The sequence below is a fragment of the Sesamum indicum genome, linkage group LG6 (genome assembly GCF_000512975.1).
Source record: "Sesamum indicum cultivar Zhongzhi No. 13 linkage group LG6, S_indicum_v1.0, whole genome shotgun sequence".
Taxonomy (NCBI): Eukaryota; Viridiplantae; Streptophyta; class Magnoliopsida; order Lamiales; family Pedaliaceae; genus Sesamum; species Sesamum indicum.
The window spans coordinates 9,891,200-9,910,245 of NC_026150.1; the positions used below are offsets into that span (position 1 = coordinate 9,891,200).

Consider the following 19,046-nt stretch of genomic DNA (forward strand, 5'->3'; position numbering starts at 1 on the left):
ATCGACCTTCTTCTTTCGACCCTCCGGCTGTCAGCCCCGTCCCTTCTCTTTACATCTCTCTCTCACTCTCTTCTTTACATATGCATGTGTGTATATATTTGTATATAAACTATATTAATATTATTATATAATGTTATATATTTATGGGGTGAATAGAAATTTACCCCTATGATATTGGAAATGAGCACATTATCCCCTTATAAAAAAAAATATAGCAATTTACTCTTTGTACTTTTTAAAATGAAGCAATTTACCTCCTTATACACGGAGGTAAATTGCTTCATTTTAAAAATTATAGGGGGGTAAATTGTTGTATTTTAAAACATATAGGGAGGTAAATCGCTATTTATTTTTTCATAAGGGGATAATTTACTCATTTACGATATCACAAGGGGGTTGTTTGTATTTTTTCCTATATTTATGTAAATAACATACATTAGATGGTATATAGTCATTTTAAACCTAAACCGTTCATTCCGTACAAAAAAATATGATATTAGTAACAAAATATCAAGTGAAAATTTTAAAATAATCAATAAAAATATATATTAAATGACAATAATTTTTATATTGTTACTATATAATTATCAATGACAAAAATTGTGTATAAAATATGTCATTAGATACAAAATTAGTGACAATATAGTGACAATTATCACTAAATTGTCAATATACCTATGTTATTAATTGTATTTAATGACAACTTTGTGCATATTTTTTTATTATTAATTTTTTACTAGTGATAACTTTTAAAAAATAATAATAATTATTAAAATCATGAAATGCATTATTAATTATGACAAAATAAATATTCGTGCCATTGAGTATATATATAATTAGTGATAATATATATTAAAATTATCACTTAATTTATTTTTATCGTTAATTTTCTATTCTTTTATAATGATTTTAATAAAATAACACTAGAACCCTTGATTTATATTGTTCAAATTATCGACTGTAAATCTAGGATAAATAAAATTCAACCGTTCGTAAAATGAGACATAAAAAATATGTTATTTCAAAGAGCATCAAAGAAAACTATCATACACGAAAGATTTTTTTACATAATTTACAAGATAGAAGATGCTGATGAAACCTAATTCAATTGGCGGAGTTGATGTTATATGATTTTAAGGTTATAGATTTGAACTCCAGCAATGTTGGGGATGCTATTTTACTTTAATAGTAGGTGTCGTTCTACTTTAATAATATAAATATCAATGAGATATATTTATCTGATATTGATGATAAATATATAATTGTTAAAGTTATCATTATGTTATTAGATATAAATATTTGATATTGATAATTATAATTAATTTATTCAATAAAGTGTAGTTGGTCGTTTTCATTTTTAAAAAAGAACACAAAAATGAAGGAGCCAATTTATTTATTTATTTTTCCCAAAACAAAAAAATTTTTTGAAAATTTGGATAATCACGAGAGTAAGATGGAAATAACCCAATTTATAGATGACATAGATTTATGATTAAATTGCATACTAGAAAAATATCCTCATCATTGGTTGTCCTTCAATTATTGTATTAATTTGTTTTGCAAATGATGTTAAAAGAGAGTGTTTTGTAATTAATTTCTACAAGCAACGTAACCTTGCCTAGCTTCAAACACTCCAAATATATACATATATATCTATGTATATTGGTTTATATATATAACCCAGATCTTGTTTAAATTTAATTTGTCCTGTCTTGTGTTTGTAGAAAGAAGGAATGTAAATGGAAACTACGTGAATTATAGACAAATTAAATGCACATAGCCATCAATCAACTCTAATAAAATTACAAATTTGATCTTATAGCTGTTAATGGAGATAGAAATTTTTGTATTAATTGTCGCACATGATCCCATGTTATTAACTTTTGTCCATCTCATCATCATCACAAATTTCACCAATAATTTTAATTTTTTAATTGAAATTTGCATGTCCGAATTAAGCATAAATACTATGTCTAATATTTTGGAAGTTTCTAACATGAAAGATAATCGGCTACTTTTCTTACTTGGTGGGGTCAAGAAACCATGTAGATGTATAGCTATGGCAATCTTGCGTTACAATTTGCATTTTACCTTCTACGAGTTAGTTTTTTCGTGATTATAATTTTTGAATGCACCATGTTATATTTCATAACTAAAAAATTTTCAATTTTAATCACAAATCTTGAATTATGTCAAAGTTCTGATGAAAACCACCTTAATCTCCCTCAAAATTGAATGTGCCATGTACATACTGTTTCCTTCAGAAATTTAACAGAATTAAAGTTTGGAATCTAAATTGTAATTTTTTCCGAAACTATGAGATGTAATTTGATAAGTTTAAAAATAATAGAATTAAAATTACAAAAAAATTAACTTGTCGGATGTAAAATACAAAATTTTTTCCGCAATCTTGCTCATCTCCATTATATATAACACACACACACAAACCTAGTTTTAGTGAACTTTGTTGTACTTGCAAGTTGCATCGACACTTAATTTCTAAGTTCCCATTTTCTTTTTTTTATTAATTATTACTTTAAGAAAGAGCTCAATATTAGTCTTTTATATTTATATGGAAGTTCTGATTCTAATTACCTTGTAACACAAGGCCTAGGATGATGAGGATTAAGTACTTGAATTTAATGAATGTGTATCTTCTTAATTTAGCTACCATATATCACCATACCAATTATTTTTTTATCCTCACAACAATAATATATCGCAAGACCTCAAATCAAGAGTCCTCGAATATATATACACACTCACAAAATACTATACCAGAATGGGTAAATTTACATTTTTGATCCAATAAGTATAGCTGGTTAACATTTTTGATCTTGTAACTTATTTTATTTACAAATTAGTCTTTTTTTTTTTTTTTTTACGAATTCAGTTTAAACATCTAATATTTGTTCTTTTTTTTGGACAGATTTAATCATATATTAATAGTTTTGGTCTCCTTCACACTGAAGTGGATATTATTTTTGATCCTATAACTGTAGATCGTTCGCACCAATATTATCGATATAGAACTAAATTTGCCTCAAAAAAAGGACAAAATATGCGATGTTCAGGACTAAATTTAGAAAAAAAAAAAAAAAAGTAAACATAAATTACAGGATTACAAGTGCTAATACCCTATAGTTACATAAACGAATAATTTAATTTTGCCAGACCAAAAATTACAAATTTGAGTACAAAGAAATGTAGCCTACCTCCAAATTAATATTTAGCAATAGAATTGAAAGAGGAGATGCTTCATGAGAAAGTTAACATATGATCTATATGGAAAATGAGGAGAGAACGTTTAATTTTATCATTTTTGGAATTTAGAGAAATTAAGATAGAGTTCATTGAACTTTTCAAGTTCGTTGAGATACATTGAACGGTGATGTGGTCGTGGAGAAGCATAATTTAAGTGTCAAGGTTGAATTTTCAAGATTATGAGGTTTTCGATACAATTCCTATCAATTATAGTTATTTATTTGCTTTTATGTTAGTTATTAGTTAACCCTAAATTATTATCAGTTTCTAAAGATTGATTGACAATACCCAAATCTTTTAACTGTTAATTTTTGCTTTTATATATGTAGATGTCATTTGATTATAAATTATTATTAATTACTAAGACTGAATGATAATTTCTATAATCCTAATATAATGATGGAGCGATTGATAAATTTAAAAACAAATATTAAATCTATGTAGACTAAAGAAGGGGTGGGAAACTGTTCAATTTTTTATGGTCTTTTTGGCATTCTAGTGTGATGTGAACAAACAATTTTGGTTTTGAAGTTGAATTTGAGATTGGAGAATGTGTGCAAGTGTAATAAAAGTTGTCAACCAACTTAATTTAATTGATGAAATTGAGCTGTTATGATTTTAAAGATTATGGGTTCGAATTTAGTTATACGTATAGAATGTTATTTTATTGCATAGTATTTATTGTTTATTGTTATAATAAGTGTTTTTTAAATTTTATTTATCTGATATTGTTGATTAGGGTATAATTATTATAATTATCTTTGTTAGATATTGATATTTGACGATAATGATTGTAATTGAGTTATTTCAATTAATAATAATTAATCGCTTTAAATAAATAAATAAAACTGTAGTTAAAAAGTTACCTTTCTTGGGTTGGGGAGTTCAGATTATAGGCAGCCTCCTCCAACTGTTGAGATAAGGTCAAACCTTCGTAAACTCAGGAGAGAAGTTATCTGCCAGCCACCAAAGTCTGCATTCTTCGGGGATACAGATGCTTCCTTAAAATAAGAGCGTTCCTGGATTTTGGGTGAAGTAGTTGAGGGAATACTCTTCTCTCATATAGAATCCTAAGATCCAAGAGCTTGGAGATTTATTCCTGGTAGAAAGCACAATTTGCCTTCTCTGAGATGGCTAAGGCTAGATGAGCTGTGTGGTATCTGACTGACGTGGCATAATGTGAATCCGCCTAGATGTCTCATGGGAGCTATTTCATTTTGGGTGTAGTTAAGGTTGTGTCATTTCTTTGGCTGGGACAGCTTTGGTCTTGCAGTTGTCCTAGGGGGCCCAAGCTTTTTCATCCTTAAATTAGACTTTTGGGGCTTCTTGGATTATTTCAAATTTTTTAGGAGTACTATTCAATCTTACTGACTCTAATACGTAGATGATATGGACGCTTTATTAGTGTAGATGCCTTTCAAAGGGGCTTTGTCTAGGAGAGGGAGCCTTAAACCTTCTACAAGCGCCGACTTTGGCATTTGAGCTTGGTCATTTATATTGTGTGGTATAATGATGGTGTGTGGACATTGGTTGCCAAGGGGCAAGGTCAGCGGTTACCCAGTAAACCGCTCCACCACAACGTAGAAACGGGAGATGGTGGTAGGTTTCTCCCCTCATTTTTCTAGAAGAAAAGGGCTGCTACCCCATTGTCTTTAGGGTTTATTAACAAGTCTTCCTAGGAATCTGTGAGGGTGATAGGATAGAGTTTCCGGATGTGGGGCGATGATCCTTCCAGCACGAATTCATGGGGATCCCGAGCTTAGGTTTGACATCTTCTTCTATGGTGCCTAGGAGGTGGAGCCTCCGTTTTCTCAATCTCAACAATACTTAATAGATTAATCTTTTGAAAAGGAAAGAGAAGAGAGAGAATAAGAGGAAGAAGAATGAGGAGCTTCCTCCAGCTAGGGTGAGGAAGAAGCTACTTCGGTGGCAAGAAGAGATAGATATGAGAGAGAAGCAGAGATTCGGGTTATTGGGGTTGAAGCATCAGAAGAGATCAAACCAAGATATCTAGAACCATATCCCTAATCCTTCAAGCATTCGGATGCCTATGTGTTATGAGGAAGATGGAAAACCCCATTTCTTCAATATTGTTGTCCCTACTCTTTTTGGCGCTAGGGTCTTCGCTTCTTTGTTTCGGATTTTTATGTGGAAGTTTCCGACACTTTTGGAGTATCTTTTAATCAACTCACTCCCAATTGCTTTCGTCTCTTAGTCAATTGCGTTATTCTCTTAGTTTATTCTTTTTAGTTTGGGAAGGTCCCCTTAAGAAGAAATTTTTGTAATTCCTTTTTTTCTTATCTTGTTATGTCATTCACTGCTTGTTTGCCCCTAATCCTCCTAAGAACTGGAAAAAAAGGTATTCTTGTCATCCCTTCTATCTGGTGGGACTTTTCTCATGAGTGGAGGGTGAAGTTTTCTATGTTGTTGTGGGAGGTTGACTTGGAGGAGCTTTTGGAGAGTTTGAACCAGGGGTCTTACATCTGCAGGGGGTTACTGGATGAGAGTTTCATGTGTTGCATCCGCTTGAACCTGAGGGTTATTTCTTTGGAAGAGCTTTTAGGTAAATGTTGCTCTTTCTAGGGTCTTATTATGATAGGTTGGTGTAACCATTTGTTGATCATATTGTTTGTGTTTTGTGCATATGATATATGTTCAAGAACCTCCTTCGAGAATAGAAATGAAGGTTAGTGAAGAATTTAAGGAAACACTTGAGGTATTCCTAAGTTCATAGGAAATACATCTTCAGAAAAGCAGCATCACGAAATTCAACTATTGTATTAACCTCTATACCCAAAATTTTTGATTTCATAACCACCGTAGGGCACAAATAGTTTCTACATAACCAAGAAACATGGTATCAACAATTTTAGCACCTAACTTATTTCTACTGTATTGAGAAACTAGTACTTTTGCAAGGCATCTCCATACACATAAGTACTTTAGGCTAGTTTTCTACCTTTCCATAATTCAAAAGCTGTGCTCGTATTGTATTTCGAAGGGACTCTATTCAAAACATGACAATCCATATTCAAAGCCTCTCCTCACAAATATTTGGATAATCCATAAGTGATTGATAGAATGCCTTAAATATTATGTATTTTCTTTTTGCTATTCATTTGAGAACAATGATATGGAGGCGTTTCATAAATAATGCCATAATCTTGGCAATATACACTAAATGCATTCGATTCATATTTCTCCTTCTTTATTGGACATTAATCTTTTAGGTTTTTTACCAGTTTGGGGTTTATACTTTATTCTTAAACAAAATAACTTTTTCTGAGGCTTCATCTTGTTTTTAATGAGATAGACATAACATTACTTACAACAATAATTTACAAAGGTATCTCGTTTCTAGTCCTTAGTTAAAATTTCATTGAACTCACAAATATTCGAGTGTATTAAATCAAGTATTCTGAAATTCTATCTACTAAATGACAAGTCTTCTTAACTTATTTAGCTCTTACACATACAAGATACTTGTCATTTTTCAACATTCTAACTCAAACTTAATTAAGGTTTTTCTTTATCTATTTAACTAAACTTAAATTTAAATGACGTAATTTACTATGCAACAAAATAAATAACATTATAGAATCAGAAGCTTGCAATTAATTAAAAACACTATCAATAGGAACTTTAAGCAATCTGTCAGAAAAAAAAAAAAAAACCTTCAATCTGTCAGAAAAAAAAAAAAAAACCTTTTGCTAAAAAAACTAACAAACTATTGTGTCATAACTTTATTTAGATTTAAAGATAAGCTCACAATTCTCACTAACTAACATTGAACCGCTAACAATGTTCCTTTTAATAATGTAGACGTGGTGCACCCTCGCCCTGAATGAAATTTGAAATCCACGCTTCCTATCTCAAGTACTTGAGTTACCCATGCTAATATTTCTTCATTGATGGTTGGATAAGACATTAAAAGTGATTTATTAGCAGCAATGTGTTCATTTGCCCTAGTGTCAATCGACCTATCAAACAGTTTATAAACAGTTAACAGTTCGAGTTGTATAGACATACCTTCCAGTTGCTCCTAAGGTTCTAGCAATGCTAGGATCCCCCACAACCACGTTGACAACTGGCTGCCCGATTTTGGCCTTTTTAGAAGGATAATCATTGAATTGTGTACAACCTCCTCACAATCATAACACTGTTTATTTTTTGTTGGTTGCTTTGCTTTTATTGTGATCTTGTGTGATGGTTTTATAATTTGAATTTAAATATGACTTTATTTTAAAACTAATTCATTTGAGAATACTTTAATTTCTTCAAAACTATTGGAAACAAGAATGTTAGGACAGTACTTTGAAAGTTAAACATTTGAAAAATGATTTCATATTCCAAAGTCGTAGTTTCATTGAAAAATAATTTTCCACACAATCAATGAAACATTCAAATATGCAATTATACTAAAAGAATAAAGCAGTAAACTTAACTTCCATAAGTTGTGTGCAACAACTCATGTACATAAATCACAGTTATATCCCAAATATTCAAAGTATTTATCCTCAGTCGACATATTCCCATTAGTTGGCTATCATCCTTCTTTGGGTTCTCTTTTGAATTTTTTTTAGATCCTCTGCTACTAAGTTCTATAGAGCTGCATGCAGCTCATCAACCTCACATAGAGGCGGTGATATTTTTTAGTTGAGTTGATCAAATTCATCATCATGTTCCGTCTTCATGCAATCATAGTCCATCTAAGTTTCTGATTTTCCTCTTCCAGCTTGTCAACTATACTCTTAGCCTAGTGATAGTAGTAAGCTTAACTATAGAGATCATTTATCAATTCCTTCATCTCATCATGTCTATACATAGTTACTACTACAACTCAACAATTAAACTGATAAAGTGGTAATCCTGGCCTGATGAAGATAGTGAGGTGCTTAGTCAAGAAGATGAAGCCATTCGACAACTAAAATACTGATATTATCTGTTTGTGTTGAAAAAAATTAGACGCTTTGTTCTAAGTGCACCGTGTATATCACTTCTTTCAGGATAAGAAAACACATAATACTGACATTGCACTATATCAAAATTTTTGTCAAACAATACTCAACTCGTCGAATAGGTTGAGCAAACTAAGAGGAAACAAAGTAAGTAATGTGAAGATATTTATAGAGATATACTACATAAACAACATTAACCTAGCATTAATAGCAAGAATCGTTTCAAGAAAACATTTGGAATGTTTTGATCAGTATAATTTTAGGTTTAACAAACTGTTGTATCAATTTTTAAAAAATCATAAACTGATATTGTAACAACAAATTCTCCTGAGACTGACACATTTACCCTAACGTTCGAGCCAAAACCTGGCTGGGAGCGTAATAGCATTGCGCGTGTTGGGTGTCCACTCACTCTAGTGTTCAATAACACTTCAAACATCACTTGTAGTTTGGACTTAATTAATATACGAAAATATTTTATTTTCCAAAAATCTTCCAATATGGGACAACTTAGAGTTGTTTTAACTCTTACAACCTTGATCATAATATATACTTCTCAAAGCTCATATCATTATCTCATTTTTCTAATGTGGGATACACACTATTTTTTATTTACAATCTAATTTATGAATTAAACCTTGTGACCGACATCAACCTATTAGATTAAATATTATTTCAATTAACATATTATTATGACAATTACAACACCTTTATCATTGACCATGCATTTACCTCCTCTAAAAAAAAAAAAACTATTCATTTACTTTATTTAGTTACAGCTTGTAGAAACAACTTATACTTTTTAATGTAGATTTCATGTTCAACTTAAAGTGAAGGATAAGCATGGCGTCATTTTTTATGTTAATAAATAAAGAAGTTATTCATTTCATAAGTTTGTAAAATAAGGAAATTACAATCATATTTTTACTGAAAATTTATATTACCTCAAATATGATAAATATTTAAACATCACAAATTATATTTTCGGAATGGAGGAAAATTATTGCAAAATCACATCAATTTAAGCATTTACATTCATCAATCCGGTACCACCGAACTTTGCAAGGCCAAATGTTGTATAATTAACTTTGTATTAGTTGTTGATATGTCTGAAGAATATTCTCATCTTCCAAATAGATTGTCTCTTTTCGCACATAAAATGTAAGTTGCTTTCCTTTTTATGTTTTTTTTTTTCTCAGAGAAACTGGTAATAATATTGCAAGAAGCAAACTTAACATATAATAATTGAGAAGTAGCGCAAAGATATAAAAATAAGACAAAAACTAGAGTAAGAAAACCAAAGCAAGTCGCTAACCCCCTCTGATATCATCTTGGGTCACCAATAAGCCTACTATCCTTCATCCAAATTTGTTGACGCGCCATCTCCACCACTTCCACAGCTTGCATTCCATTACCTTTAAAAACCTTTAAATTCCTATTGTACCATACACTCCAGCAAACTGCAGTAACTATCTCATAATCATTCCGTTCAGCCTGATGATAGATACTGTGTATCCATTCCTCTGCGTCTACTGAATGTGGTTCCACCCAGCTTCCATGCCACCCTTGACACTGCTCAGACCAGCCTAATAAATGGGCAAACCACTAGAATGTGCATAAAATTTTCCTCATTCGGTTTACATAACGAACACCCTCCTTCCAGGCTTATTCTCCTGTTCCTCAACTTTGTGAAGGCCGGCACTGCTTTATGAAAAACTTCCAGATGAATAACATGATTTTTGGCACAAGATTGAATCCCCAGAGAAAGACCCATTCCCGCGAATTGTGCGATGGAGCTGCATTTGAATTACAGGCTAATGTATAAGCACTTTGCACCGAGAATTTCTCCTATTTCCCATAGTGCCAAATAATCTCATTTTGTCGTCTCTCGCTTGGCAAAGGAATTGACAAGATGCACTCAGAATCAATTGGTTTGAACTCCTCCCTCACCAAGCTTTCATTCCAGCTTCTTCCAACAAGTCCGCCACCTTCATCGACCCTTAGAGAGACTTTGGTGGTCAGATAAGTTAGAAAGAAATGGGTCTAGGAAGCCAAGGAATCCCCATAATTTGTACCGACTTCCAATTACTAATACGCTACCTAAGACCAGCTACCAATATATCTCTAGTTCATAGAAGACATTCTTAGGTGAATGAGGGGGAACAACTGCCAGCAGCTGCCAAAATGTTAGAATTATGGAAATATTTGTGCTGAAAGACTTCATGGACTAAACAATTAGGTTGCATTGCGACCCTCCAAGCTAAACATTGCTCCATTGAATTCCTTCAAACGGCAAAATCTCAATCCACCTTCCTCCTTGCGACTATAGAGTTTGTGCCACTCAACCCAGTGAATCTTGGTATCCCCTCCGCTTTGCCAAAAAAAGTTGTCATCATCCCTTCGAGTTCTTTAAGTATACTCTCTGGAATTTCAAAGCAAGTCGTAATGTATGAGGGCACCGGTTGAAGAACCGAGTTGATTCGTACCACCTCCGACCAGCTTGAGTTTCTTAGTAACCCACCTGTTAAGTTTCTTTCAAAAGCGATCTTTAATCCCTTCGAGGACCTCACTCTTCGACCTACCAATCGTCGTGGGTAATCCTAGATCCTTGTCATGTTTGTCCTTAACTGCCAGTCCAAGGATGTTAGCAAGTTCCTCTCTTCTTGGTGTAGGGATATTTATACTAAAAACCATATCTAGAAGCCCAACACTCATCTAAACATTTCTAAAATTTGCAATCTGCAATTGAGCTCAAGGTGTCATCTCTTCCTTTTTGGGTTGATGTAAAATTTTGTTAAAATTCCCTAAGCATAGCCATGGAGATATTAAATTCTAACTCAAATGACGTAGCAAATGCCACATTTCTTTGCGTCTACTCACCTCTTGGTGCCCATAAACTTCGGTGAATCGCCACTATTCAGAATCCTTGTCCTCTTTCACTGAAGCATCAATGTGATTCTTGAAGTTTGATTGTATCCATACATGGACATCCTTTTGCCAAAGCATGAGAAGTCCACCTGACATTGATTTTTGAAGTATGATTTCAATATAAGTTGATATTTTATTTTAATATTTCGAAAATCTCCTCACAATATAAGATCCTATAAGATCGCTTGATATCATTTAACTAAAGTACATCAATTTTATGTTCTTTGCAAGGTTGTCGAATTTGTCAAACTACAGTACTTAAGAGATTCATAAATTTATGAAAATACTTGAATTTCTTATCAACGTTTCATTAAATACACGGATTAGTTAGTGCTCTTATTAATTCATTTGTATAAATATTTCTTTTCCTATTTTGCATGTATCCTTTATAATTTCACGACAGACATGATGTAAGGAAAAAAAATACATAATGGTATTAATCTAATTAAAAGAATATACTTGAAATAAATATGTTTTATTTATGAAAATAATTAACTTCACAATCGGATCCTATGCTAGTAAATACTTATTGTATAAAAACTAGATGTGTTATGTTAAGTTCTACTAAAATACGTATTATTTTGTTTGAAAAAAATTACATCTGACGTTCCTTAAAGTTAAGTATAATTACATAAATATTTTTCATCATTTATAAAGTTATAATTACATCCCTAAGGTTGTTATTAATTGTAAATATTATAATACACTCCTGAAGATAAAATATAGCTACAACACTCAAAGAGTGTACTTATAATTTTATGAAAAAAGATAAAGACAGTGTATAATCTGATATTTCTTGGAGGTATCGATGTAAGTTATCCATATATTTTTGTACTATAGTTCATCTATTAGTATTCACTGCTCCAATTATGAAGAAGTATACAAAACTTTCATAAACATAATATTATTTGACATGTTGAAATTCAAGGGAGAGTCCAAAGCTTATTATAAATTTTACACAAAGACAAAAATTGATTAAGAATTAAACAAAATTTATCAAATATTTGCTTCACTTGTAATCATACATGCATACATCAAAATCAGCTTCACACGTACTTACGCGTTAAGACAATTAGCTATGCGATAGAACAAACTTATCAAGTATCTTTCAAGTATAATCATACGTATCTCATCGAAATTACCTATAATGTAACTACATATGAATTAATTAGAGTATCTTATTACATCATTAATACCTACCAAGTCGACTCATACTAAACTAATAACGTTGGATAATTAGGACAGCAAACACAAACCTTACGTGGTTGATTATGAATACTTTTTGTGGTTGGGAAATTGCAGGCAAATAGCATCTGTATATGATGGTGGGGACAAGGGTTTGTCGTTTTTTCTTTCCTTATGGGGAAAGTATATACATATATATACATAGTGAGATACAATAATTAGAAGAAAAAGGAAAAATAAAATTTTTCAATTCGTAATTTATGCTTTTTTTACTTTTCGTCCCATGAAATTTTTCAGTTAGATATTTAAAAAAAGGCCCAGTGGTTGTTAATTGTATATAAGGAATTAAAATATTATTTTTTTAAAGTTATGGAACCAAAGGTGATAATCTCATAATCAATAGGACCAAAACTAGAAAAGGTCTAACAGCCATGCGTTAAGCATGTTGTTATTTTGTTGAAATATTAAATGAAATGTGTTATGGAACCAAAAATGATAAATAATCTCTTAATCAATAGGATTAAAAACTAAAAAGATTATAAATTATGGAACAAAAAATATTATTTTTTAAAAAAAATATAATGAAAAACGACAGTGTGTTTATTGCCTCGATTTCAAGACATATGACACGACTCTAGTTTATTAATCAAGTGTACAACAACATAGGTTGCCTATAATTGAACATGCCTTATGTGGCAGCCATTTGGCCGGGTTAGGTTGCTTCTAAATTAATGATGTTGTGTGTACTTCTAATTTTGGATTATGCTCTCCATTTATTTATTTTTTGGTCTTTAATTAATTTTGTCCTGTATCAATCAATGAAGTATAATTTAGTTGACAAAATCGAGACTCCACAAATTAAGAAGTTGTGGATCTGAGTCTCGATCAATATTCAGACGTGGTCTACTTTAACAATGACAAATGATAATAAACAACAACAATAACAATAATAACAATAATCAAAATACCAAAGTATCGGGATTGTTGTTACCTATCCCTGACTCGTGGCTAACACATTGTAACAATATTGTCGATGGGGATTTGTGTTCAGACAACAATGTATTAGGATTCAAGTAATTGTTGTTAAGAAGACACGTAGAATTATAGGTAAAGCAAAAATCATTAGGAAAAACAAAAAAGAGTACATTGAAGGCTCAATTAGAACTTCTAATTGAACAATTAAAGTCGATTGATCAAACACATGTATCCAATTTGCAGGACACGACCAATTATCTAACAAGTTGGTTAACCTTAAAATATGAATTTGATTGCATCCGAACAATCTAGTAATATATATATAGTCCAACACGGAGACAATATTTCTTATGTTCACATTAACAAACATAAATTTAGAGGATACAGTTCCAATATCTTATTGTAAAATAACATTATGGTTTATATTTCATGTTATATTTATAAAATCATATTATAACTATGTATTAAGGAAATATTTTGTACAAGGAATTTATATATATTAAATAGAATATAACATGCAATTAATACTATTTATATAATATATACGATATTCGAACTTACAATTATAAGATTTTATAAATTCGTATATTTTTAAGATAGTTTTTCAGTGCAGTTGGCCTGGATGATGTTTCGGGTATAATTTTGCTTGATTTTTTTAGGTGCAAATATATAACAATTCAAATATATATAGATATATAAATGGTTAGGGGGTAAAAACGCTCAAAAAAAATTTGAATGGTTATTTTTAATAGATATAAGACCACGTCAGCATATATGAATAATGTACAGTTTTACGAACGGTAATAAGTTAGCTGGGCATTTTACGTATGTTTTGGACTTTACATAATCTTAAAATCAATTTGTAATTATCTTTTGTATTAAAAAAAAGTATCTTCATGTCATTTTAATATCACTACACTATTAATTCTTTTATTATGTCGATAATACCTTAAATTGATTTTTTTTTTTTTTGAAATATAATTTGTTGGTTTATGTACTTTACTTTTATTTATAATATATTTTAAAATATAAAATATTATTTATTGTATATATAAAAGAAAAAACGTGCCACAATATATCTATATATATATATATGTTTTAATTGCTCTCGCATAAATGGTAACGTGATATTGAGAAGTCACAATCATGTTGCATTATCCATATACATGACTCATGCTCTCTTATTTTATTTCAGTACGTATCAGCAGTGATGTACATAAAAATGAAACAAAAATTATATGAATATTTCACTTTTGGTGTCTTCTTTAGACAATTATGCTGTCAATGGAAATCATATATGATTGAGGCTAAGGTTTCATAAATTTAATTTCATGAATTCGAGTTTTATTAAATATGTGGATATTTATTTTCTTTAATATGAGTAATTTATTAAATATTCTCGTTCTGATACCAATGATAAAAAAAAATACAATTTAAAAAAATTGTTCTACAAAAGGAGTTATAAAAAGTAAATATGACAATTAACATGTAATTTCCTCAAATTTTAGATTACGCCCGTGAAATAATCTCGAATTTGACAGGAATGTTAGCAAAATACTTCTCCTATATTTTGTTCCGAATCAAATAAGAAGGTTTCAGGATGAGGAAAAAAGGAAAAATCATTCATGGATTTATTTTATTTGTAACAATAATATTTGATTTAATTTCGTATATATTTTTTCAATAATAAACTCTGAAAGCGTAAAAGCCCAGATCATTACAGTTTTGGTCCTCATATATTGTCATTAATTCGTTTTTAATTTCTAAACATATTAACATTTTATTTTAGTCTTTCAACTTTTAAAATATTAATAATTTCGATTCTTAGGCCTAATCAATGACCATTTGTATTTTTAAAGAAAACATATAGTCCAACTATCTATTCTCTATGTCTATGATCAGACCCAACATGTTTTCGAAAATAAAATTAAACCTCCATAAATTCATACACTAGAAGAAAAAATTACTATTGGCTACAATATTAATGGCTATGGCTAAAAACTATGGTAATGACTACTATTAACTACAGTCAAATAAAACTGATGCAAAAAAATAGCTTTTCCATCAAAAAAAATTATTTGTCACGACTACGAGCCATGGTTAAAACATTTGTTATGGCTTCCAACCATGACAAATATTTTAGCCACCTTAGCAAAAATCACGGCCAATAACTGTTGCGTGGTCGCAGTCAATAACTATTTGCTACGGCTATTTGTTATTAATCATGACAATTAACCATAGTTAAATTATAATTCTTCTAGTGATATCTTTATTTGACCGACTTGTTCCTGGGGTTTTCCATGTCCTCATTTTACGTACTTTCTCCAACCACATTATCCAGAAATACCGAGGACTTGGAATATTAGGGAACAAGGAAGTCAAAAAAGTATATGAATTTATTTAGATCGATTTTACTTGATTATGTTATTAATTTATCATTATTTTTAAATTGTAATTAATTAATTTTTTGGTAGTTCAGTAAACTTGAGTACACTTGATGGAACAAAAAAATAAAAATAAAAATCATAACATCACATTTCTCCCCCACGAACACACACAAATTAACAATTATTGAAAAAGAAAAGGAAAGAACAGACACAGACGTAAACGTGATGATGACGAAATAGCTGATGTTATGGTTGAGTAAGTTTTTATTCATTGCCAAAATCTGTAGCAGTAAAGGCGTAATTCTTTTCACTCTTCTTTTCTTTTTCTTTTTATTTTTCTTTTCCGAGGGTGGGGTGGGGGTACGTAGCGTTGTGTTTGGGTCACCCCATCATTCACTATCTCCACATTGTGGAGTCGATACCTCCACAGCAGTCCCTTTGTAGTTCATCAGTAGCTTTCTGAAAACCAATGGTGGGCCCTGAAAACACACACACACACACAGTAGAGAAAACACATTTCTGTAATTTATTACAACAACTTTATGCCCTGTTTGGTAGTATATATAGGTGGGTAAGGAGCGCTTTTGAGTTCTACCAAACTTTTCTGAACCTTTGTTGAACACACACTCATCATCTGGTCGTCATGGGAAGACAGCCTTGCTGCGACAAACTCGGCGTGAAGAAGGGGCCGTGGACGGCGGAGGAGGACAAGAAACTCATCAATTTTATCCTCACCAACGGCCAATGCTGCTGGCGGGCCGTCCCCAAGCTCGCCGGCCTCCGCCGCTGTGGGAAGAGCTGCCGCCTCCGGTGGACGAATTACCTCCGCCCCGACTTGAAGCGAGGGCTGCTCAATGAGGCGGAGGAGCAGTTGGTCATTGATCTACATGCACGTCTTGGTAACAGGTGGGTGCGTTGCATTGTAGAGCCATATCTTAATTACTAATTAAGAAGGGATTAATCATAATAAAGTTAATAAAAAATGAAAAAGAAAACGTTTTGATTGGTTAAAATATGTATTCATCATGGTGCTCTTTTTTTTCTAATTTAAAATAATGAGAATATTTGGCAGCTTTTCTACTTTTTTGCACAGTTCAAACTTTTTGTCCAAGAAGTCTTTCCATTTTTTTAAATTAGATATGTTTTGTTTCAATGAAATTAATATAAAATTATTACAACTTGTTTTGTGCTGAGTTTGGTTAAATGTAAATCAATTAATTGTATACTAAGTTAAATTTAATGATTCATTTTGATTTTAAATATGATGATATTTAATTTATAAGAAGTTTATAGATCATATTTATTGTATAATTAATTTAATTTTATCAAATACAATTAATTAAGAATTTTTCCTTTGCCAAGTATAATGTGGTAATACTAGACTGATAAGTTCGTGACGTGGACCGGAAAGAAATATGATAAAAATAATAATAATAAATAATATACATCAAATATGTATATATTATAGTACTTTTAAGTTGATCATAAATTTGATTTTTGATTCAAAATTCTCTGATAACTCTTTGATTGTAAACTTATAAATACATGGGCTAATCTCATTGCTCAACGACACCTTTGTCTGAATATTCTCTTTAAAAATCTTTCTATTTTAGCATTGCTAGTTAGATTTAGTTTAGTTGTCCTGAATCGATTTGAGATTGTTTTTCTCCTATATTGCTTTAAATGAAAAGTTCTAGTCAAAATCAGATTTGATTGAAGAAAATCAATAGTGCAATATGTGTTGGTTATTTTTTTTTGAACTGTACGCCAATTACAAATCAAGTATAGCACTTGTCATATAATTACTTTAAATCTATCTAAATACCCCATATTAACCTCTGTTTTCTTCCTATGAATTAGGTGGTCTAAAATTGCAGCAAGACTGCCCGGGAGAACAGACAATGAAATCAAGAATCACTGGAATACCCACATAAAGAAAAAACTCCTGAAAATGGGAATCGACCCCGTCACGCACGAACCCCTCCACAAGGAAACTGATCAAGATCCACAACAATCTCATGCAGCACAAAAATCTCCACAATCAGACAGCAACCATGATGATCAGACACAGTTACCAGGGGCCGACGTTGTCCCTGTCAACCTCGACGAGAACTCGTATTCCCCAACCGATCAAAATAGTTGCTCTGATGAATCCAACTTACCCGACGCCAACTTGTACGAAAATGACCCGTTAATCAGTTGCCTATTCCAGGATGACAACGATCCTCCCCAAGCCGACGTCTCCTGGGAACTCTTTCCATCACCAGAAGAAAATTTCGACAGCCTCTTCGCGACGTCTTGGGAAGAAAACTGCCCCTGGCTGTTGGATTGTCAAGATTTCGGAGTTCATGACTTTGATTACGGTTGTTTCAACGACATGGAAGTTAATAATGCTCTAACATCATTAGAGACAGGGAACGACGACCAGTAAATATTAATTTCCATGACTAATATAATAAAAGAGAGATCGAGAGAGAAGAAAAAAAAAAAAAAAACACGATGGATGACTCCTAGCCCGCATGTTAATTACTATGATCATGTAGGTTTGGTTCGACCTGATCCGTAAATAGGTTGATATTTTTGTATATGGTGATGGGGTTGGAAAAGTGAAATCTTTGCTGCGAAGAGGTTCGTACCAACCAATTAAATTAGAGAGGGAATCATCAAATTCAAATGTTTGGAATTAAGGTTGTAATTTTATAGTTTGGAGATGTACGTAGTTACGTTGGTCTCCTGTGCCAAAAAGGATACGAGGGCACAGTGTTGAATATGTTGATAGGGGTTAATTAATTTACAGAATGCACACGTAAATATTGAGCTTTTTACGTACATTGTGTATTGGTGATCGCCAATGAGAAAAAGCCCATTTATGTAGTTTATGTAAATCATTGTATATTTATTAATAATTGTATTTAATAACAATTTTATAAATATATATATATATATATGTATTTATCAATTCTTGCTAATTAATAATTGGACGACATGGAATTTGCGACTGGTCGCCAAGGAAACATAATTTAGGATGCGTTCTGTCGAAAACCTCTCATCACTTTTTGGGATAATTTTTGGGACAGTTTTTACAATAATTAGGATAAAGCGATCGCTGTCTACCGCAAATCTGTTGTAATTTTTCGCAATAAATTGTTACAAGATAATTGTCGTCGTCAAATGAAATTTATTATTTTGATTAAATAAAAAAATTTTACCATTTATACGTATATATAATTTGAAAAAATATTAAAACTCAAAAAATTAATGACAAAAAAATCAGGTGACAATTTTAATATTTTCACTAATTATATATTTAGTGACAAAAATTTTTATTTTGTCACAATAATGAATGAAT

At 31.3% G+C, this 19,046-nt stretch overlaps 1 protein-coding gene across 1 annotated transcript; it reads left to right on the forward strand.

Annotated features, from left to right (window-relative positions):
- LOC105164277 (protein ODORANT1) lies at positions 16,283-18,543 on the forward strand. Its single transcript, XM_011082891.2, has 2 exons — positions 16,283-16,603; positions 17,558-18,543. Exons 1-2 carry the CDS (start codon positions 16,341-16,343, stop codon positions 18,126-18,128), a joined length of 834 nt encoding a protein of 277 aa, XP_011081193.1. The 5' UTR covers positions 16,283-16,340; the 3' UTR covers positions 18,129-18,543.

Bases quoted from the DNA above. Each gene is read 5' to 3' on its own strand.
- LOC105164277 (XM_011082891.2), top strand. From the start codon at position 16,341: ATGGGAAGACAGCCTTGCTGCGACAAACTCGGCGTGAAGAAGGGGCCG. The intron at 16,604-17,557 runs GTGGGTGCGTTG...CCTATGAATTAG, and splicing joins CATGCACGTCTTGGTAACAG to GTGGTCTAAAATTGCAGCAA.